The sequence below is a fragment of the Mobula hypostoma genome, chromosome 17, assembly GCF_963921235.1.
Source record: "Mobula hypostoma chromosome 17, sMobHyp1.1, whole genome shotgun sequence".
Taxonomy (NCBI): Eukaryota; Metazoa; Chordata; class Chondrichthyes; order Myliobatiformes; family Myliobatidae; genus Mobula; species Mobula hypostoma.
Window position 1 is genome coordinate 15,371,683 of NC_086113.1, and position 24,867 is coordinate 15,396,549.

Here is a 24,867-nt window from a genome sequence, read left to right on the forward strand (position 1 = left end):
TTCAGCCCGCTGAAAACATTTACCATTTGCTTAGAGATACAGCACAATTGCAGGCCCTCCTGGCCAAACAAACCCCCGTTGCCTATTACACCCATGTGACAAATTAACCTGCTAATGTGTACATCTTTCGGAGGACAACGAAGCACCAGGAGGAAACCCACATGGTCACGATTTGAATGTTCAAGCTCCTAACCAACGGTGGCAGAACTGACCCCAGGTCGCTGGTCCTGTAACGGTGTTATGTTAACCACTGTGTTACCGTGCTACTAAGTTATATTCAGACATCTGCAGTAGGAATATATAGACTGACACAGCTAAGTATTAGAAACACCCAGTAGCCTCTTCAAGGCGGGAGGAGAAGATGGCAGCACGACGCAGCGCGACGCACTCTCCGGTGAAATGATATCGTATCTGTTAAATAGGGGCCATGGACAACTCTGATTTGATGAAGACAGACGTGAGAAGCAGAGAAACATCTGGAGAAATTTCTGAAATGCCTGGTTCGCTGCTGTTGTTACTGTGCGATCGAGAATCTCCGGAGGGAAGGCCCCAAAATCCCCGGCTTTGCCTGCTGCTGGCGACCGAGGCTGAGGTCGAAACGTTCGGCAGAGATGGTGCTTGGTACTCGGTGCCGGAGGGCTGATCAGAGCTCGAAGTTTTCGGACAACTCGGAGTCGGACTGTGGTTGGGCATGGCAGGGAGAGTTTTCTTCCTTCTCCCGTCTGCGTGAGATGTGGGACTTTCAAGAAACTTTGAACTTTTTTACTGTGCCATGGACTGTTCTTCATCAAGTTATGGCATTGTTGCACTGTTGTAACTATATATTATAATTATGTGGTTTTGTTAGTTTTTCAGTCTTGGTCTTGTGTTTTTGCGATATCACACCGGAGGAATATTGTATCATTTTTTAATGCATGCATTACTAAATGACAATAAAAGAGGACTGCGTGTCCTCATAATTTAATCTAATCTAAAAAAAGTGTAGGATGAATTTCAGGAAAGGTCATCTCTTCTCTGCGGTGAGCCTTAGTCACGAAGCAGATTTAGGAGGAGCCGTAATTGGACAAACATCGCAGACCCTACTCAGGTGGGGTTAAAGAGTCCAGCACTGCTCCGGAGAAATATGCCAACAACTTTGTACGTTTGGACCACAATGGAAGCCTACAAAGGTAGGCAGGTGGTCCAGGAATTAGAACGCGAAGACCATTCCTTTCAACTATATATGCTAGGGCTTTTACAATGGTTACCCGAGATCAGTAACCTTTTTCATCAAATATTCTTACGAGGATAGGATGAGTGAGTTAGGGCTTTTCTCTTTGGAGTGAAGGAAGATGAGAGATGACTTGATAGAAGTCTATAAGATGATAAGAGGCATAGATCAATTGGGCAACCAGAGACTTTTTCCCCAAGCAGAAATGGCTAATATGAGGGGCATAGTTTTAAGGTGACTGGAGGGAAGTATATGGATATGTCCGAGATTCAGTTTTCTTTTAAAAAACTGCTGGGTGCGTGGAATGCCCTGCCGGGGGTTGTGAAAGAGGTGGATACGTAAGGGACATATAAGAAACACTTTGATAGTCATATGAATGATAGGGAAATAGAGGGCTATGTGGGAGGGAGTGTTAGGTTGTTCTTACAGTAGGTTAATTGGTTGGCATCCTGCTCTTTCTGCCCAAAACCAGTGCTTGAAAGAGTATCTGCTCTCCTTATCTCTTTCATCCTACTCGAAATAATTGGCGGGAGGAGAGAAAGCAGCGCACCACGCGTGCGCAGCCCTCCGGTAAAAAATGATATCATATCCGTTAAATAGGGGCCGTGGACAATTCTGATTTGATGGAGAGGGACGTGAAAGTACAGAGGAACATCTGGAAAAATTTCTGAAACGCTCGTTTGCTGTTGTCGTTACTGTGCGGTCGGGAATCTTTCAGAGGGAAGGCCTCAAAATCCCTGGCTTTGCCTGCTGTTGGCAACCGAGAAGTAGGTCAAATCGCTCGGACAGAGGTGGCGCTCAGTACTCGGTGTCGGAAAGCTGATCAGAGCTCGAAGTTTTCGGACGACTCAGAGTCGGACCGTGGTTGGGCATGGCAGGGAGAGTTTTTCTTCCTTCTCCCGTCCGCGTGAGATGTGGGACATTTGAGAAACTTTGAACTTTTACTGTGCTCATGGACTTCTTCGTCAAGTTATGGTATTGTTGCACTGTTGTAACTATATGTTATAATTATGTGGTTTTGTCAGTTTTTTCAGTCTTGGTCTGTCCTGTGTTTTGTGATATCACACCGGAGGAATATTGTATCATTTCTTAGTGCATGCATTACTAAATGACAATAAAAGAGGACAGCGTGTCCTCATAATCTAATAATAAGTAAGCTGTGGAAAGTTGTAAACTCAGTCAGCTCCATCATGGGCACTGGCCTCCCCAGCATCCAGAACAGCTTCAAGGAGCGATGCCTCAAAAAGGCAGCATCTGTCATGAAGGACCCCATCACCCAGGACATGCCCACTTCTCATTGCTACCAATAGGCTGGTCCTGGACTTATTTCCTGGCATAATTTACATATTACTATTTAACTATTTATGGTTTTATTGCTATTTAATTACTTATGGTGCAACTGTAACGAAAACCAATTTCCCCCGGGATCAATAAAGTATGACTAAGACTATCAGGGAGGAGGTACAGAAGCCTGAAGACACACACACACCAGTTCAGAAACAGCTTTTTCCCCTCTGCTATCAGACATCTGAATGGACATTGAACCCATGAACACTACCTCAATACCTTTTCTATTTTCTCTCTTTTTTGCACTAATTATTTAATATAAGTTTTAAAAATATAAATATACTTCTTACTGAAATTTACAGTTTCCATTTTTATGTACTGCATTGTATTGCTGCCACATAACAACAGGTTTCGCGACACATGCCAGTGATATTAAATCTGCTGTGACCCTCCTTACCAGGGAGAAGGTCAATAGCAGGAAGGAGATTGGGGAGGGCTGATGTTGTTTACAGAACAGCAAGCCAGCCTCCTTTGCTATCAGGTAAAACATTTTTACGATTAACCCAAGGCTTGGCAACTCAGACCTCAACATATTTCTGAAAAATAACATTGCTTGCACCCACTTTGAATCAGTTGCTAAAGGCAGATTGGTTGACAGCCCCACAACATTGATTACCCTCTCTTGAACCTGTTTCCAATAATAACTGAAGTCAGCATTGAGTCCAGATTTATAAAATATTTTATCTTCCACCATTTTATCATCCCACTCACACCCATCAAACCATAAAGATAAATATACACCCTAGGCACTCAGAATTGAATTGGATAAATGGTTTGATATATTAATAACCTTTGAGAGCAATATCAAGAACATAACAGCTTAAGTTGCAATTCTGTTGAATCTGATGATCCATATGGCTTAGATTTCCTCTATTAATGTGCAGGAAGACAATGTAATAAATGCTATTTTTTATGTTTTCAGTTGCACATTTTTCATATAAATTAGAAGATGGAAGAAGTCCACTCAATTTTACTAAAGATTGAAGATATATTATGCGGCAGAGAATTGGGAATACTTAGTAGTGGCTGGGAGTAAGTATTGATAATACACACAATTTACCTCGCATACGCCATCTATACACACATCGGACCTTTCCTCTGAGCACGGTGTTCCATCTTTGACTTTACTTGAAAGTGCGAAGAAGAAGTCAAAGTCCTCTGCAGCACAGTAGAGTTTGCAAAGGTCGTGGTCTGGAAATGACAAGCTGAGATTTAGTGCCTTTTTGAAAAAATTGTGCACAGGGCAGCCTTAACCGCTCTGGGAGACAGGCAATTCTTAATGCAATTCCAGCACATGGTAACTTGCCAAGGAGTTGAATATTTCCGAGCTATGGTTTTATTCACTATACAATTAACTTTCCATAAAACATGGGAAATCCGGGACTTTCTGTGAGTTGCAGAAATACTGAGATTTTCCCTGAACCTACTTAACTCCCTTGCTTGCTCTGCAACGACAGAACATGCGATGGAAAGGCCTGGCATCATGCAAGATGTTCAACAGCCTCGGCCCTGGATTCCGCTTCTCCCCCGGCATTTCGTCAAACAAAACCGGCAGCAAACTAAACTAGTGCTTTCCAACATCCAAAGCCTTAACGTGCTATTCGCCCCTTCAAGAAACAACAAGCCTTTTGTTGGACCATGCAGGAGATTTGTGCCAGTTTGTGCATTAAGGCTCAGGGTAGCGCGAAGCAAATCAAGTACACCACAGGTAGTGGCTGTGGTTTCTGCAGTTTGCAGAGCTGATAGTTATCCTGCTCTTTCATCTCTTGGGACCGTCCCAGTGCATTCTCCATGGCCACAATTGTTCACATGAAACAGACCACAAATTGGCATAAACCATCAGCTCTCATTAAAGGTTGATTAGAATGGCAGCTTAGGAAATTGAGAACAATTCTTTTTCCACTGGGAAGTATAACAACTCACAAATAAAAGCATGATGTTGCTAGGTTGGAATCAGCTTTTAAACACATTATGGATAAGATTTTGACGATTGGCCAGATCACCACTGTGATAGCAGTGATTTTCATTCAACAGATGCTAAGGAGACAAATACAAGCCAGCTTTCTGGGATTGGATCACCTGAGTAGCAGTTGGCTGCCATGCCAAGAGAAACTGCAGACAGGACCTGGAATGGCAGGGTAGAACAGGAATGGGGCAAGTTTCGGATGGAAGCAGCTCGGAGAATTGCTGTGCCGAGCCTCCTGTTGTCCTTGCCACTACCCATCACTTCCCTCAGCTCTCACACTCCACAATAAAGGCACACTGACATTCACTTTGTCTGGATTGCTGGCTGATACTGAATGAAGAAAGTGTTCATCATCATTCTCTACAGTACCTTGGTCCTACTAGACCAGGGGTCCCCAACCTTTTTCGCACCGCGGACCGGCTTAATATTGACAATATTCTTGCGGACCGGCTGACCGGGAGGGGTGTTCAAGTAGGGTTAAACTCACCTCAACATGTCTTTTACAGTTAGGGTTGCCAACTTTCTCATTCCCAAAAGTAGCAGTCAAATCCCAGGACACTTTACCCCAAGAAAGACTACCATGACCATGAAGCCTTGCGCGGGCAACTGTGTGCGCATACGTGACGTGCACGTGATGTGCGCATGCGCGTATGTGCCGATCTCCCCCCCACAAATCGGTTTTGCCTTCATCTTCCCGACTATACTGTACATACATTATTTCTACTTTATATAGGCTGTGTATTTATCATATCATTCCTGCTTTTACTATATGTGAGTGTTATTTATTTTCGGTTTTATGTGTTATTTGGTATGATTTGTTAGGTTATTTTTTGGGTCTGGGAACGCTCAAAATTTTTCCCATATAAATTAATGGTTCTTCGCTTTACGCCATTTCGGCATGAAAGGTTTCATAGGAACGCTCTACTTTAGCAGGGGAAATACGGGACAAGAGAATTTAGCCCAATATACGGGATGTCCTGGCAAATACGGGACAGCTGGCAACCCTACGTTCAAGTTCAACGGTGCATGACAGGGAATGAGGAAAGGTCCAGCTGACTCATATCGTTTCCTCGCGGACCAGTAGCACATGCTTTGCGGCCCAGTACCGGTCCGCGGCCCAGTGGTTGGGGACCGCTGTACTAGACCATATGACATTGGAGTAGAATAAGGCCATTTGGCCCAGCAAATCTACCCCATCATTCCATCATGGCTGATTTATTATCTCTCTCAACCCATTTTCCTGCATTCTTCCTGCAACATTTGACACCCTTACTAATCAAGAACCTATGAACCTCCGCTTTAAATATACCCAATGACCTGGCCTCCAAGTCTATCTGTGGCAATAAATTCCACAGATTCACCACCCTCTGGCTAAATAAACTCCTCTTCATCTCTATTGTAAAGGGACATATACTGAAGTTGTGCCCTCTGGTCCTAGGCTCCCCAGTATTGGAAACATCCTCTCCACATCTACCATCTAGGGATTTCAATATTCAGTAGGGAACTGTGAGATCTCCTATCATTCTTCTAAACTCCAGCAAGTACAGACCCATGGCCATCAAATGCTCCTCATATGTTAACCATTTCATTCCCAGAAAAATTTTTGTGAACTTCCTCTGGAAAACACTTTTTTTCCCCTGAACAGGAGACATTATTAACATTGTGGTGCTTGCTTTTTAAATCAGCGACCTACCCCTTGGATTTGGGTAGCGGAGCTGGGTGTGGGGGCAGGCGTGGAGTTATTCTCAACTCTGACAGTCCTCATGTTGATGAGCAAAGAAACTCAACAAAGCAAAAGCCAGAGGAGCAACAAGTCGCTTGTAAAATGTATTTAAAATTAAGCAGTGTTACCATTAGAACAGAAAATGCTGGAAACACTCAGCTTGTTAATCAGCGTCTGTGGTGGGAGCAACAGTATCAGGTGATCTCAGAATGCAGATTTCATCAGCACTATAATACACTAATGATGTACTGATGATGCATCCTCAACCTGTGACACTAACTTTGCTCTTCTTTCCATTGATGTTGTCTAATCTGATAAATTTTAAGGTTTTGTGCTTTTATTTCAGATTACTTACATCTGCAGTATCGTATTTTTGTGTTATTGTTTAAGGCAACTCTCCCCCCGTGTCACTGATACTAAATATGCACACATTGACAATGTTCAGGCTCAGCTTCTTCACTAAATCCTTGGCCAATCTCCGAGACACCCCTCTAAGCAAGCTCCAATTTGCCCAAGCTTTGCTTCTTTCCTCTCCTTTGATGTTTCCTATTCGCCTACAACCACAATCCTACAGCAGCCTCTCTTGCTGCCTGAATCCCAAGGCATCCACTCAAAATGCTTGCACAGATTTATAACCGCTCCCATGGCTAAAACACATCTTAAGTCTGTTAACTTTTCCAGATTTACTGTATGTCCGGAATTATTTCCTGCATTCCACAGAGCCCCGGCGTGAGCATTCTTTAATCTGTACCTGACACCTAGCCGATGCTCACCCCATGAACCTTAATCCTTTAACTTTTTTTCTTCCCTTCCGCTACTTTCTCAGTCTAAATGTAAAACCACATGCAACCACCTTCTGATCCTCCAGCCAGAGTCCACATCCTCACAGCTGAGGCTTGGTGAGGTCTTTTCATATGTGTTAATGATGCTTTAGAAGTAGGACGTTTAGGCTCCAATTAATTCATAAAACTCCTTCCAAGATCAAAATTCAAAAAGTTCTAAGTAAATTTATCATCAAAGTACATATACATCACTATATACTACCCTGAGATTCATTTCTTGTAGGCATTCACAGTAAATACTAAGGGACGTAACAGAATCAATGAAATACAGCACCTAAAGACACATAGCCTACCAATGTACAAAAGGCAACAAACTGTGCAAATGCAAAAAAGAAGAAAAAAGTGAAATAATAATAATACATAAATAAGTAATAAATAGAAACATGAGTTGTAGGGTACTTGAAAGTGAGTCTGTAAGTTGCGGCATGAGTTGAGATGAGTGAAGTTATTCATGATGATTCAGAGGCTTGGTGATTAAGGAGTAATAACAGTTCTTGAACCTGGTGGTGTGGGACCAAAGGCTCCTGTACCTCCTTCCTGATGGCAGCAGTGAGAAGAGAACATGGCCTGGATTGTAAGCCTATGCCTGACCAAACAATCATTCAACTGCAAAGAATATTCAATATTACTTTCGATTTGCAAAGCAGTTTAGTGTAACTTAAAACAAGTACAGATTTACCTTCAACATGCACATATGGCTTCCAGCTATAGTACCACCCCCGGAATGGCTTGCTGTTGTATTCCGCACATTGCTGTGATCTGAAGTCAACACTATTTTTGGGGCAATTTTGATTATTGCAGAGTTTGTACATACGAGTATTACCATCACAGAATTTTCCTCCATACTGGGGCCTGTATTTAAAAAAAAGTGAATTGTTCACATATATTAAGTTACATATATTCAGAACAAACATAATGGTTGTCCTGTCTTTACAAACATATTAACATTCTGTCTTCACAATACATTAAGACACTATATGTTCATACTGAGTTAACACTTCAGCTTTATTAAGTTATATTATTTTTAAAACATTTTTTGAGATACAGTGTGGAATAGACTCTTCTGGTCCTTTCGCACACCACCCAGCAATCCCCCGATTTCATCCTAGCCTAAACATGGGACGATTTAAAATGACCAATTAACCTACCAACCAGTATGTCTTTGGGTGTGGGAGGAAACCAGAGCACCCAGAGGAAACCCACGCAGTAATGGGGCGAACGTAGAAACTCATTACAGGCAGCAGTGGGAATTGAACTCCGGTTGGCTGCACTGTAAAGTTTTGTGCTAACCACTATAGCACCATGCTGGTCTACACGACTGTGGCGCCCAAGGAGTCTTCAAGCTCCTGCCACAATCCTTGTGTTCCAGTTAGTGTCATCGTTAAAAAGCATTACCATCACAGGAGGGATAGGTTGGATGGTCAATCAAGTGACAGCTTGGTGAGGAAGCAGGGAGATTGAAGAGTGGCTGGTGGGGTGATGATCTGTGGTGTGTAGGGTGGTCGAGGGATGAATGAGGTTTGGGGTCCTCAAAGTCAGTCAGGAGAGTTAAAGGCTTGGAGGTGAAAAGATGAAGGGAAGTGACGGGTGAATTGGTGATTGGGCTACAGGCAGAAGAAAGTAGGGATGGCGGAGTTGCAGGGTGTGTGAATGAGGGATGTAACTAGAATGGATGGTAGGGACAATTAAGTTGGTCTGGACTTGAGGATATTGGCTGTGAGACTGGGGTGGTAGGAGCACTCAATAAGTTTGATTTAAGAACCAGTTGTTCTTTAACTAAGAACAGAATGGATCATTTTCATGACTGTCTCCTGTTAATAAATATGTTAGTTTATTAAACCTTTGTTAAAAGTACATAACATGGTGTCAGAAGTCGGAGTGCGGTCTGAATACTCAGCATAAATGAATGCCCTGAGCGACTAAGAAAGAGACGCTAGGTTCCGACAGAGAGAAGCCGCCAGCAAGAGAGCACGCTGGCTTAAAGTTCACCAAGAAAATGAGGTGGGAGAAACCCAAGATATTCTGTAATAGATTATCCAAGTCCTCCCACTCCTATGCAGTTTACCAGCAATCTAGCTGATAATTGGAAATGCTTCAAACAGTGATTCAATATATATTTAGCGGCGAGCAGAGCCGCCAGAGCAGAGGAAAATTTGAAAGCATCTATCTTTCTACACGCAATTAGTGAAGGTGCTCTGGCCATATACAACAGATTTCAAATTGATGAGGCAGACTTTAAATTGGATATTCTGATGCCAAAAATTGTCTATATCATCCCAAATAAAAGCGTCACATTTGAAAGATACAAGCTCTTTTCCTGTGACCAGAAACGAAGTGTTAGCTGTGGCCAATACTTAGCTGAGCTTCACACACTGAGTAAGTCCTGTAAGTTCAGAGATTTGAGAGACTCACTGGTCAGAGACAAAATAGTTCGTAGAATCCCAAATAATGGGCTTATAGGAAGATTGCTCTGTGACAAAGATTTAACGCTAGAAGAGGGTGTGAGTATGTGTAGGACAGTGGAGACCACACGAGCACAAACTAAGGAGCTACAACAGGCGGAAACAATAGTGCATGTTGTGAAAACAGAGGGGCAGAGCACAAGGCTTTTCACAAAGCAATCGCAAACCAAAGAGATGCAGCAGATGTGGAGGTAGGCACATCCCAAAGAGGTGCCCTGCTTATGGAAAGTCCTGCAATAATTGTGGGAAGAAGAATCATTTTGCAAGGTGCTGTAAGGCTGGGGCTACCAAGAGAAAGGTGCACACGGTTGCTGAGGAAATGGAGGAAGTCTTTGTAGATTCTCAGCAGATTGCTGGTGCTGGTAAAACAGAATGGATTGCTCCATTGAATGTCTCCTGTTAATAAATGCGTTCACTTTTAAACCCACACAAGTCTTTCTTTGTTAAAGAACAAACATAATAGGTCCTACTTGCCGGATTCACTGCCATCAGCCCAAGCAAGGTTGATAATATTTAATAATGTTGAACACTGTGTCAGTCCTGCATTTAAGGTGTAGTTTAGTGGGGTTGGGGGGTGGGGTTGTGCTATGCCGTTTCCATGACTTGTAACAGAACAATTTCACACAGGCAACAAGAACATCACACTACTCGACATCACTCTGCATGTCCATTTAATCTTTGGGTTCTTAATAATATTCAATGACAAATAAATTCGGGATGTTCTGAGATGAATACAAAGCCAATAAATAATTCTCCAGACAGTGGAAGTGGATATGATTAACTCATAGGTGTGTATATGTATGTGCCTGAATAAAATACTAACTTTCTTCATTGGCAAGGTTTAAAGGAAACAGGAAGTCTTGGGGGGGGGGGGAAATAGTTTCTATTCAATGTAATCTTCTCACTTCCATCTGGTTAAAACAAAAGATACAGATCTTGTCCAGTATTGAAGTAATATTGTTCTATTACCTTGTTGAAGCTCTACATTTTGGATATCCTGCTGTTTTGTTTGACGGGATTAACAAGGAGGAACTGTCTAAATGTCTTCGTAGTTCAACTGATTAGTCTGGAAGCTAATCTTAACCTACTGAAAAATCACATTACCAGCTGGACATTATTGCTCAGTTGGACAACAAGAATAGTTCTGCCACTGGCTTGTGCCAGACTAGTTCAATATGCCAGCGTTCATTTATATTAACAATTTAGCTCAAGGTCATAAATGACCCCTGCTATTATTTTCTCTAATTACCATAATTAGAGGAAAGCTAAGTCAAAACTTTAGGCTTATATAAAATAAACCATTGCGGGCATATTTGTACTATCATTATAAACACCTGTCCATTCTTCTTCAAACTGAGAACATACTCTTGTTATTTTAATTGGTATTAAACAAGTCAATATCTTACTTACATTTCAGTTCCCCATTATAACATCTCAATTCTCTTTCCGGTAGATGTATTCAAAATTCAAAGTAAATGCTATTATCACAGTACATAAATGTTGCATATAGAACCCTAAGATTCATTTTCCTGTGGGCATACTCAGAAAATCTATAGAATAGAAACTATAACATGATCAATAAAAGATCAACCAGCGTGCAGAAGGCAACAAACTTTGCAAATGCAGAAATAAATAAATATCAATAAATAATGGGAATGTGAGAAAATGAGATAAAGATTCCTTAAAGTGAGATCATTGATATATTTATCCTGATTGGATAACTTCCATTTTACAGTGCAAACCAGTCAATCATATTTCACCTTATAACAGTCTTCTGTATACCAGATATATAGCAAGCCTAATTAATGTCGGTTATCAAATACCTAATGTCCAACATGCTTTGGAGCCTGCTAAAGGTCTAAAGTAATACCATAATTTGGAGAAAAGATGTGCGAAATGAGATCTTGGATGCCTGCAAAATGTTAATGATGGAGGGAGGGATTTTAATAAAGTGCCAACAATTTTAAAAGGATGAACTTTAGCTCAGCTGGTGTGAATGGGATTTTGTTGCAGTTCGATCCCCTACTAAAGTGTTTAATCAACATGGATGTACTGTAGTTGCAACCTGATGTAGCAGAGTTGGTTGAAAGGGACTTGAAGGACCTTATATTTATCTGGGATTGGGTAACAAAAGGTTTTTAACAGGGGTTTCCACTTGGGGTCCATGGACCCCTTGCTTAATGGTATTAGCCTATGGCATAAAGAAAGGGTTGGGAACCCCTGCTTGATTGTGCCGTCCCACTTTCTCCTTGGAAATGGGAAATCTCAAATAGTAGACATTTCAATTCATCATTGCAGTTTATGAAGAAGGCCTGATGCTAATTGCACAGATAAAGATTAAAAAATAATTCTAGTACTTATTTGAATTGTTTATGTACAATTTGCTGGCTTTATGTCTGTGATTCTATATGTTTACTTGTGTGAGAACACTACAGTTCTCCAGAGCTAGATGGTGCCCTGCACTTGACCAATGCCATTGTAGGTCTGGTACCTCCTGCATTGGGTACCAGGCTGGAGGTATGTCTCTATCAAGAGTGGTGTAAGGTGCTCCTTCTCTCCTCTAGTCTGCATGTCATCTTTGGGCAAGGTGTAGCACCTTGGTGATCAGGGTCAGGTGAAGCCACAGGAGCGGCGGTGGATGGTCGTGTGAGCAGCTGGTGCATATCACAACTCCTAGTTATGCAACCACTGACGCCAGGCAGAAAATCTCTGAAGAGTATTGATCATGGCTGGGGTCACCCAGCTGGTAAAGGCACTGCCCAGAAGAAGGCAATGTTAAACCATTTCTGAGAAACATTTGCCAAGACCAATCATGGTCAAGATCATGAATGCCCACGCCATACAGCACGGCGCATAATGACAATGATGGTATCTTGTGTGACATCACATGGAATTGAAAATTTAAAGTAAATACCTGACAATACTGCTTCTTGCTCCAAAAGTTTTAAAAAGTGATGCTAGAGGTAGTATTTTATACCTCAATGCATGCAGGCTGACTGAAACTATTTTCTATGGCACACTCTTGATCAGAGCGCCTTTACGGAGAAATGAATGTCAGATCATTCCGTGAGGGATTTGTTTTAGTATAAAGCACACAAGTATAGAACACAGTCACTGAGAATCAGGTTCATGAATATGGTTTCCAATTGAAATTCTCAAGCCATGGATCTCATTGTTTAAAATCAGTATCCCACGAGATGGGAAATATGTTGCAGTAACACACACAAAATGCTGGAGAGACTCAGCAGGTCAGGCTGCATCTATGGAAGGAAATAAACAGTCGACACTTCCTCATTTTTCGATTTTCTTCATTTGAAGCCACTCCATGGTTGCTGTGGCAGTGTGCTTCGGGTCGTTGTCCTGGTGAAAGACAAACTTCCTCCCCAGTTTAAACTTTCTGGCAGAGGCTAGCTGGTTTTTATCCAGCACCTCTCTGTATTTAGCAGCATTCATCTTCCCATCAATCCTGACAAGATTTCCAGTCCTTGCTGTTGAAAAGCATTCCCATAGCGTGCTGCTTTCTCCACCATACACTACAGTAGGAATGGTGTTACCCGGCTGATGTGCAGTATTGGATTTACACCACACTTAGCGTTGAGCCAAAAAGTTCCACTTTTGTCTCATCTGACCACAAAACCTTTTTCCACATCTTTACAGTATCTTTAATATGACGCTTTGCAAAGTCCTTACGGGCAAGAATATATTTTTTTAAAATGGTACGTTGCCTCTCCTCTTTCCCTTTCATCCAAACTCTAATGTCCTCCCCTATTTGATTCTTCCTTCTTCAGCCCTTTACCTATCACGTCCCAGCTTCTCATTTCATTCCTCCTCCCTCACCCACCTTTTCCCTCAAATGGTCTCACCTATCACCTGCCTGTTTGTACACATTCCCCTGCCCCCCACCTTCTTAGTCTGGCTTCTTTCCCCTCCCTTTCCTGTCCTCAGGAAGGGTCTCAGCCCGAAACATCGACTGTTTATTCTTCTCCATAGATGCTGCCTGACCTGCTGAGTTCCTCCAGCATATTGCGTGTGTCAAAGTCAAAGTACATTTATTATCAAAGTATGTATACGGTGCCAAGCTGTATTGGTCCTAATGCCCTTCCCTTGGACAACATCGGTGGCGTGGGGAGGAGAGACTTGCAGCATGGGCAATAGCCAGTCTTCCATACAACCTTGCCCAGGCCTGCACCCTGGAAACCTTCCAAGGCGCAAATCCATTGTCTCAAGAGACTAACGGATGCCTATGTATACTGCATGCAACTTAGAAATTTGTCTTCTTACAGTAAGCCACAAAGCAAAGAAACCCAGTAGAACTCATTTAAAAAAAGACCGTCAAGCACCCAACGTGCAGAAGAACAAACAAATCGTGCAAACAATGAAAGCAAGCAAACAAATGAAGTTCACGAAAGTCAGTCCACAGCCACGGAGTCAGTAATCACTGCATCCGGTCTAGGAGCCCGTTAGTTACAGGCCAGAGTTTCAGTTCGGCGCAGAGATGAGAAAACTTTGTGGAAGAACGAGCTAAACACTGGCATGTCCCTCTCCTTGGGCCCTGGCACCCTGGTCTTTTCAATCTGACCCAGTGTTTAAACAGGCCAAACACTGGGCTCAAGGTGTCCAGCATCTGCAAAACGTCTTGTGACCATGGCAACCTTGCACAGCGTAGCTTAATACAGCTCCTCCACCTAACTGGTCTAAGCTTGTCTCATTTGTCTGTGCTTGGCCCATATCTCACTGCTTTCCTATCTACGTACCTGTCAGAGTTACAGTTTAAATAATGTACCTGTCTCAATCACTTTCTCTGGCTGCTTTTTCCATACACACACTAAAACTGGGTGAAAAAGTTGCCCTCAGGTTCCTACTAAATCTCTTCCCTCACACTGTGACTTTATGTCCTCTAGTTCTTCACTCCAGAGAACAAGACAGAGTGCTTTCACCCCATCTATGCCCCTCGCTATTTTATACTATATACACCTCTATAAGATCATCTCTCATCCTCCTCCGTTCCAATGAATAAAGTCCCAAGCTGCTCAACCTCTCTCCATAACTCAAGTCCCAGCAACATCCTCAGAGACAGTCTCACCTTGGGAAAGAATGGTTGATGAGCAAGGTGGAAAGTGGAACGAAAGGCCAGTGTTTGGTGTAAGAAAGGTGAGAAAATGAAAGGACAAGGGTCTAAGAGAGGAACTGGCGAGCTGAAAGAGGAGAGGGAGCTGAAAGAGAGGGGAGGCAAAGAGAATGTGGGAGAGTAATGTGACGACCAGCCTCACCTGCTGTTGTAGCCGACTCTTGAGACAATGGGCTCTTGGCCGGTAGATCTCTGCTCGGTATTCCTTCCCAACACTCTTTCTTGCTTTTGGTGACAATCCTTCCTAACCATTCTTTGCCCACCACATCCAAAACGAGGTGATCAGACAATTATTGATTCCTTGAATCAATTTATCATGAGAAATTTGAGCAGGGGCTCCCTAGCTATGGTCCACTGACCCCTCAGTTAATGGCAGGTTGGGAATCGCTGAGCTAGAAGAACCAGACACAATTTCTGATCTCTAAATCCTCGAGAAAAAGGATGAGAATCTTTGAAGATAAGCAGCGACGGTGTGAACATTCCTTACCTCGGGCTTGTGCAGTGACGTTCCCTGCTCATCACTCCGCCACCACAGGTCCTTGAACAAGGCGACCACATGGACCAGTTTGACCACCGTCCATTGATTGGTTTTGGTCCTGAATCCCCATGCTTCACGCACTGCCCACGGCGGCACCACTACATTACAGACAAAGCAGAATTGAGAAGAGGCTAATTAGATAAAAAGCAATACACTGACTTCATTAATATGTTAATATTTATTTGGACCAATGCTCATTCCAAAGACATATGGGTTAGTAAGTTACTTGGTCACATGGATGTAATTGGGCGGTACAGGCTTGTTGGGCCGAAAGAGCCTTTTACCATTACGCATCTCTAAATAAAGATGGGAGGTCAGCTGGCCACTATAAGTCATGCCTTGTGTGTGAAAGACTGACAGAATCTGGGGACAGCTGAGGAAAATGCGAGGAGAATAAAATTGGGATTAACATTAGACAGCTGTAAAATGGGTGGTTGAAGTTCAGTGCGCACATTATGGGCCAAAAATTCAATTTCTCTTTAAGACTCTAGTACCACGAAATCTGGAACATGACTTCCGAATCCTCTTCTCCAACAGCATCATTAGAGACAACCTTTAGGAATCAATATCTTCCGTTCTTGATTAATAAATTAAATACTTCATGGACTTGTTAACCCAAATAGAGCAATTGTAGCCCCCTGTGTACCACCATTTGGCACAGAGAGTAAGTGTTTCCTAGGTGTCTCCCCAGTGTAGTTCGACTGTTAATGCTTGGTGTCCTGGAAACCTGTGGGTGCTGGAATTGAAGAGAACTATTCCATGTCCTCTTTTACAGAGGCCATCTATTTCAAGGGATGTGCTGGGTAGATCCCAGTCAAACACCTCCCTTTGCAACTGGATCCTTGACTTCCTGACCAACACACCACAATCAGTAAGGATAGGCGGCAACATCTCCGCCACGAGTATCTTCAACACTGGTGCCCATAAGGCCACCTCCTCAGCCTCCTACTTTATTTCTTATACACTCATGACTGTGTGATGACCAGGTTCTGCTCTAAATAATGATGAGTCAAAGTGCAGGAAGAAGACAGAGAGCCTAATGACAAGAACCTTTCCCTGTGTGTCACCAAATCAAAACAGCTGGCCACTGACTTAATGAAGGGGACGGGGACTGTGGGCCTGGGGCACATGCTTCTATTTATGTCAACAGAGCTGGAGTCAAGAGAGTTGAGATCTTCAAGCTCCTTTGAGGAACCTGAAACTGTCAACTCTATTGAACATCACCATTGTCCTGTCCTGATTCAACAGCATAGATGACATGGCCAGGAAATCTCCCCAGCACCTCTATTTCCTCAGGACGCTAAATAAATTTGGCACGTCTCCTTTGATCGTCACCTATTCTCAAGGATGCACCACAGGAAGTATTTTATCTGGATGCATCACAGCTTCGTACGGCAACTGTTCTGCCAAAGACTACAAGAAGCAACAGATACTTGTGGACACAGCTCAGTATATCATGGAAGCCAGCCTTCCATCCATGGACTTCTTGATTGCCGCAGCAAAGCAGCCCGCATCATCGAAGTCCGCACCTACCCCGGATATTCTCTCTTTTCCTCTTCTCATCAGGCAGAAGACAGAAAAGCTCGAAAAGCCAACAAGCTCAAGAACAGCTTCTATCCCACTGCCATACGACTACTGCACAGTGAGCAGCACAAAAACTCTGGAGGCATTCAGCAGGCTAGGCAGCATCTATGGGAGAAATTACTTCCTGCCACAGATGCTGCCTGATTGCTGAGTTCCTCCAGCATCTTGCATGTGTTGCTCTGGATTTCTAGCATCCACAGAATCTTTTGTGCCTCTTTACAATAAGATAGAATCTTGACCTCACAAACTACCTCGTTATGGCCTTCCACGTATTGTTTGCCTGCACTGCACTTTCTCTGGAACTATAACACTTGATTCTGCATTCACTTAATGTTCTCCCTCGCACTACCTCAATGCACTAATGAGATGAAATGATCTTTGTGGATGGCTTTTCACGGTACCTCAGTACATTTGACAATAATAAACCAAATTATTCTAAAGGTTGAGGCAAATCCGAAGTGGCAAACAGAGGGAATATAGTAGCACTAACTGAGCAATCTTTTAGATGACCAAAATTGATACTGTGTAAAATTTTCATTAAAAATAAATTATTTGCAATGCAACTGACACAGAGGAAACTATTACATTTTTATGCTTGTAGAAAACCAGAATATTTTTATGGATCTGAACCAAAACAATAAAAATGAATGGAACAATTACTGCACTAAACCTATTTCTGTATTTGTTGGAGTAACGTACCTCCCAGTGAACCTGCGACTACAGACATACATCATATTTTGATGAGCAGCCAACAAAAGCAACACTTAGAGCCAACAACTCTGTAAAGTGCTTAAAATCTAAGCCTGGCATAGATAATTTACTAATTAAACATCCATTTAGCTCACTGGCCTTTCATTTCATGCCAAGAATAATCACTGTGGTGTGATTTTAAGTAACTTGTCATTTAAAAATTATGATTGTGACAGTCTTTGATAGAACTCCTATTACCAACACAAATACAGTAGCATTTTGGCAAAATACCATCATTAATTATGACATCCACTCCTTCAGAAAATACAGTAAAACTCATTCTTAATAAATCCTGAACACAAGAGGTTTTGCAGTGCTGGAAATCCAGAAGAACACAGACAAAGTGCTAGAGGAACTCAGCATGTCAGTCCTGAAACTTGGACTGTTTATTTCTTTCCACAGATCCTGCTTGGCCTGCTGAGTTGCTCCATCATTTTGAATTAATAAATCCTATTCCTTAAAACAAAAACAATGATTTGTTTTCAGATTACTTAATTTAAGTTTTGATGTCAAAAAAAACTCCTCTGTTGTAATCCTCAAATAGATTTGGGGTTAGATGACAAGTTAATGTGAATATTAACAAACTACATCTTACTAAGCCAAAAAAAAACAACTACGGAGGTTAGAAATGTGAAATAAAACAGAACATGCTGCTAATACTTAGCAGGTTTGTCCGCATCTGAGGAGAAATAAGTAAAGATAGCATTTCATGTAGAATTGAGTGAAGCTCTGAATAAAAGTCAGCATCCTGAGTTATTAACCCTGGCTCACTTTCCACAGATGTCTCCTGAGCTATTAAATATTTCAGGTGTGCCAGCTGACGGAGTAGTAGCATCCACACCAGACTTCAAGGCAAGTCGTCCCAGGTCTGGCCAGCTCTTCGAACACTTTCCATCCGTGCTGGCTGAGTGTCAAGCTAGCAACTCGGGCTCGTAAAGCTAAGGAAACGACAAAAGTTTGCTGCCGATGCGTCACAAGGCGTGGAGAGGAAGAACAACAAGTACTTTAAGGAATCTCCTCTTAGCATTCAAGTTCACCTACCTGTGGGTTACTGGGTCATACAGATTAATACTGATAAATGAAAATAACAGTTTAATACGTATCATGGATATTTGTGAATGTGATGGCAACTGCCATCATACTAATATGTAATTACAATTTCAGGAAGGAGAAAGGGAAATATGGAATGAATAGTAGGCATGGGCCATATCTTTAAAATTAAGCAAGCCTTTAAGTGCGATAATCAGAGCAAGAACCTAGCTATTATAATTAATGAAAAGATGCTAGAACCATTTTATTGAATAAACACTACAACTAAGGGCATAGAATAGATGACATCTGTTTGCTTGTCCATTATGCTTTCAGGTATAGAGTCCAAGTTGACTTTAACCATCAACAGTTTGACTGAGAGAATAAACAATGGTGAATTTGCCCTCAACTATTAACGAGACACATAATTTCTTCCATCTTTCATTGATTCGGTTATGGTTATTATTCTACAGATTTATGAGTATGCCCACAAGAAAATGAATCTCAGGGTTGTATATGGTGACATTTATGTATACTATGATAATAAAATTTATTTTACTTTATGTTTACCTATCCCTTCTCATCTTCTCACCTCATCCCACTCCCCCATCCGCCCATCTGCCTCCACACCTGGTTTCACCTATCACCTGCCAGCTTGTACTCCTTCCCCCCCCCCCCACCTTCTTATTCTGGCTTCTTCTCCCTTCCTTTCCAGTCCTGATGAAGGGTCTTGGCCTGAAACATCCGCTGTTTATCCCTCTCCAGAGTTGCTGCCTAAACTGCTGAGCTCCTCCAGCATTGTGTGTGTGTTGCTTTGGATTTCCAGCATCTGCAGAATCTGTGTTTATAATTTCTTCTAGTTTTATTAATTACAGGTGTGATATCAGAAAATGAATTTTGCAAAATTCAGATAGGATGCAGAATGGAAAATCCAGCATTCTTGATTCCAAATCAAATTCCTCAATCCTCACCACTGTTCACTGAAGATCTGTGACTTATACCCTTATCTTATGCTATCTGTTTTACCTTCTCAGTATATTGTAGCTACTTTGTTTCAATTTAATGGAAAGATATCTTTCAATATATACTGATTGACACTTTAGGATTATTATTTCCAGATCTGTGGAGATTTCTGCATGTGCCCGATCATGTCAGCCCCGTTAGAGATAAGACTCTTCAGATTTTCAGCTCATTGAGGAGATACTACAGTAATACTTTTTCATAACAAATAAATGTCACGGCAGTGTAGCAGTTAGCAAGGCGCTATTACAGCTGGGGGCGTCGGAGTCCAGAGTTAAATTCCGGCGCTGTTTGTAAGGAGTATGTACGTTCTCCCTGGGACCACGTGGGTTTCCTCTGGGTGCTCCAGCTTCCTCCCACGGTCTAAAGGTGCACTGGCTACTAGGTTAATTAGTCATTGTAAATTGTCCTGCAATGAGGCTAGTGTTAAATCAGTGGGTCGCTGGGTGGTGTGGTTCATTGGGCCAGTTCCACACTGTATCTCTAAATGAATAAATAAATTAAAAAATTATTGTTTATTTCAGAAATAAACAGCTCAATTCAATGGCATCAATTATTACATGGTTTATTGTCAGATTCATGAAAACCTATCACAATTTAATGCATTTGCAGTGAAAATGAGCTGTTTGTACCCGTGCAGTAAAATAATACCTGGGAACGCCACCATTTGGAAATGCCCCTCCAGGTCACTCACCATCCTGACTTGGAAACATGTCACCGTTCCTTCATTGTCACTGGGTCAAAATCATGGAATTCCCTCCCTGACAGCACTGTGGGTGTACCTACACCTCAGGGACCGCAGCGGTTCAAGAAGTCAGCTCATCACCACCTTCTCAAGGGCAACTAGGGATGGGCAACAAATGCCAGCTTAGCTGGCAATGCCCACATCCCGTAAATGAATAATAAAAAATTACAAAAAAATAAATAAAAGTTTGTTTCAAGTTAACTGAAGAGCTCGTAAAGATGTTTATGCACTGTCAGGTGACAGAGTTTCGTCTACTGATAACGGAGTTAGATCCAGGATTTTGCTTGAATTCTACAGCAAGGGTTATTAATATTACTGAGTATAAAAACACTTAAGAGCTGCTTTCAAAAAAGGGAATTATTAACTTTAACACCTACAGATGCAGACAAAAACCACCGACCCGACAAGGCTTTGCAATGCACAATATTTTCATAAAAGAACACATTTAAAAATGTATATTTCAGGAACTACTCTCATGGAATAGCAAAAGTATTGCCTTACCCTGTCAAGGCCACAGATGGTGCCCTCAGCAGCCGGCATGAATTTTGTTTCACATCTTCGGCCAACTCTGTGACACCAAAGTGCTTTACAAATGTCCTTAATGATACAAAGTCAATTCAATTACAAAGCATTCTGCCGGTAGAGAACGATCAACATTAATGAATTATTGTTTCTGAACTTGGTGCTAAGGTCCTACAAATTAATTTTGAATTAACACCATCAAGGAATTTTTGTTGCAAAGAACAGGAAAAAGTTAGTTAGTTCAAATGTTCAAACTTTAGTCCAAACTTTGACAAACTTCTATAGATGTGTAGTGGAGACTATATTGACTGGGTGCATCACACCTTGGTATGGAAATATCAATGCCCTTGATAAGAAAATCCTACAAAAAGTAGTGGATATGGCCCTGACCATTACAGGTAACACCCTCCCCAACATTGAGCACATTTATATTGTCACAGGAAAGCAGGGATACCCACCATCCAGGACATGCTCTCTTCTCACTGCTGCCATCAGAAAGAAGGTACAGGAGCTAAAGGACTCATAACACCAGTTTCAGGAACAGTTATTACTCTTCAGTCATCAGGCTCTTGAACCAAAGGGTATAACTTCATTCATTGCCCCATCATTAAAATGTTCCCAGAACCAATGGATTCACTTTCAAGGACTCTTCATCTCATGTTCTTGATATTTATTGCTTATCTATATATTATTATTTCTTTCTTTTTGTATTTGCACTGTTTGTTATCTTTTGCAGATTGGTTGAATGCCCAGGTTGGTGCGGTCTTTCATTGACTCTGTTATGGTTATTATTCTATGGATTTATTGAGTATGTCCACAAGAAAGCAAATCTCAGGGTTGTAAATGGTGACATGTATTTACTTTGAAATTCAAAATGTCTAAGGATTTTGTTGAATCACCCTCATCTCGTCATGTTACAGACTCCCTCACTACTCCTCTGCAGAAATGCATCCAACTCTCTCTAAATACCACATTCACAGCGTTCAAATTAACTTTAACAATTATAAAAACATTCGTCTGAACAATCTGCCACTGGGTATCTAACACTAAGTATCGGCTGATAGGTTGGAGACAGGCTTCAATTGATTCAATGGCTCATTGGGAAAATTGAGGACAGAAGTAATGTCAAAGGAAGCAGATAATGTGAGGAGAAATGTAAGAGAGAATTAACAGAGTTTTATAAAATATCATAATAAGAGGGGATAGCTCAGAAAGACTTAACAAACACACTAAAAGACAGGTAAATATTTTAGCTATTGCTGCATATGGGGCATAAAAGACAGACAAAAGAGAAAGCAAAATAAAATAATACAGACACTGAGTCTGTTGTTAATAGACAAGGGTAGCCCAACATCTACACTCAACTTTCAATCGCCCAGCCCATCGCCACTTTAGTGACCGCTGAGGGTAAGCTGGAGATCCATCGGGAGTTTGGATGATCGAGGCACCTTCAGCAACGCATGATATTACTCCTGTAAGGTGACAATTTCTGGAGGCAAAGTCCAGGTCATGACTGGAACAGTTACTATCCCTGGATGTGCCAGTGCAACACTTCATGGCTGCTGTAGAGAGCACGGATCTGCTGGCCAAGATGCTCTGAAATAGTTCCTTCAAAGAATACCTGATCTGTACAACTTGGGAAAGTGATCGCTGGGGCATGCACCCTTTCTCCGGGCATACAGCCATTTAGTGTTGTTAGAGCCTTCAGGCCTTCTATATTATGCCCTCTGCACTCATTTAAATCTTTAATAAGTTATATGTATAACAAACGAAACAAGTACTACGTCCTGTAGAATTCACTGATAACGACCTTTCAGAATAAAACACCAGTAAATCTGATGATTCCTGCCATGGAGTCAACTTTGGTTCCCAGTAATGTCAAAGAAGCTTTACTTTGCTGAAAATCTGCCATATAAATTCTTGTTTGGAAAATGGTGGGCATCTTCAGGCATGGTGAGGCTTTCTGGAGACAAATTCCAGGCCAGGGCTGGAACAGTCACTGTCCCTAGATATGACAGCACAATACGTTATGGCCATTGCAGAGAGCAGGAATCTGCTGGCCACTATTTTCTGAAGATCCTTCTGAAGAGGGACATATATTTCCCCGAAACATCTGGCCCTTCTCACTACCTCAAAAAATTCTCTCTATGTAGGCAGAAACTTCCCTTAACTAATCTACATTTAATGTTCCCACTTAATTTTTGTTTTTCTAAAGTTTGACTCAAATTTTTCCTTAGAAATGATTTTTAAAAATTTGACAACATTAATTAAACTAATTGGCTGTGATTAAAGCTTATATTTTCTCTTTTTTTAAACAATAGTATATTGGTAATTCTCCAATTCTCAGGCAGCATTCCTTAAACCTAGGATAGAAAATAACCATTTGAGTTTCTGTAATTTCCTTTCATGCTTCTTTTCAGAGCTGTGATACATTTCATCCAGATCTGATGACTTATGGACTTCCAAAGATACTAACACTTCCTCTAGGATACTAAATATTGGTATCTTTGGAAATACTATTACATTTTCAAAGATTCTAACACTTCACTTAAGAGAAATATTTTCTCTTAATATGCCTTTTCACCTAATATTTCACATTCTTCCTCCTCAGCCTCACTGACAGCTGTAAGGCATTCATAAAGAATCTTAGCCACACTTTCAACCTCCTCTTTGGGTCTTTTCTTAACCTCTAGCTTTTAATAAACTTCTAAAACATCATTGGGAGCATCTAATTAGTACTTGGCCCAAAATGTTGACTGTTTATTCCCATCCTTAGATGCTGCCTGACTTGCTGATTTCCTCCAGCATTTTGTGTGTGTCACTCAAGATTTTCAGCACCTACAAAATCTCTTGTGTACATAAAACATTATTTCTTTTGACGTTATTTGGCAGTTTTTTTATACTCTCTCTTTACTGATTTATTTTAGATTTCACTGTATTATTTCCTTTACTTTTCTGGGCTTTCTTCTGCTTTTAGCTTTCTGAGTCTAAAATAACTTACTTTTGTTAGTCTCATTCTACTCTCTCATCTTGCCACCCAAAGGGCATGAGACTTGGCAGTTCCACGCTTTTTCTTTGTGGAAATGAATTTTCCCTGAATGCTGCTCGACCTCAATACCTTTGCTGGCTCTGGTACTGATTTCCCTGCTGTGAAAGTACTGTTAACATGCCAGTTAATATTTATTAAATTTCTTATTTGGAATAATCTAGCATATGGCAATCAACACAAAGATAGTTAGGTATTCTCAGTAAAAGCAATACAATTAAAATTCCAGAGCATGTTCTTGCCTTTTTAAAATCCAGCCTGCATAGTCTGGCCTTCTCCCCAAATTGCCACTTGCATTGCGTGTCAGCATCGTAGAGTTCTCCTGGCAGTTTGTCTGGGTATCTGTACTCCTTTGCTGGCTTTGGTTCATCGGCAAGACAGGTTGCTTGGGAAGTACTGCATGTAAGTGGTATAAAAAACAGAGTCTGCAGTATTCACAATGCTAAAAAGACTTTGGAACAAACTCTATGTTAAAGTGGGCACAAGTTTTTTTAAAGTGTTGAACTAACAACGCAAAAAACTTAAACCGAGAATTACTGTGATAATTTTAATTTCTTCCTTTGCAAAATACTAAGTATTTTAACACGTAAAAAAATTCATGAAAATTATTGGTAACATGAATTTCTCCATACAATGTAATTGGCTCAGACTAAATTCAATCTGCACATTGATTTTCAAATACTCCTGATCCAAAGCTAAGTACGATAATAAGCCATTCATTTGGAGCTGTTTTAACCTTTATCTTGGGTTACTTCAGCAAACAAGATGGAGTTTTGCTTGCGATTCATGGTAGCAATCTCACCTTTTCAGTAATTGTATAATATATCAGAAGGAAGGGTAGAATCTTTCGAGTGAGTCTAGATCATTTCATTGAATTAATTAGGAGGCCACTTTTAAAGTTTAAAGTTTTTTAAGTTTAATGTTTTAAATGACAGTTTGCTTTGGTTTATTAAGT

General features: G+C 41.3%; 1 protein-coding gene across 1 annotated transcript in view; it reads right to left on the reverse strand.

Moving 5' to 3' along the window:
* LOC134357686 (A disintegrin and metalloproteinase with thrombospondin motifs 16) overlaps nt 1–24,867 on the reverse strand; it is a 201,757-nt gene that overhangs the window by 69,361 nt on the left and 107,529 nt on the right. Inside the window, exons 10-14 of the mRNA XM_063069305.1 lie at nt 24,155–24,308; nt 20,846–20,941; nt 15,166–15,314; nt 7,768–7,940; nt 3,618–3,748 (exon numbers count right to left, since the gene is read on the reverse strand). Coding sequence (XP_062925375.1) covers nt 3,618–3,748; nt 7,768–7,940; nt 15,166–15,314; nt 20,846–20,941; nt 24,155–24,308 — 703 coding nt within the window. The remainder of the gene's footprint in view (nt 1–3,617; nt 3,749–7,767; nt 7,941–15,165; nt 15,315–20,845; nt 20,942–24,154; nt 24,309–24,867) is intronic.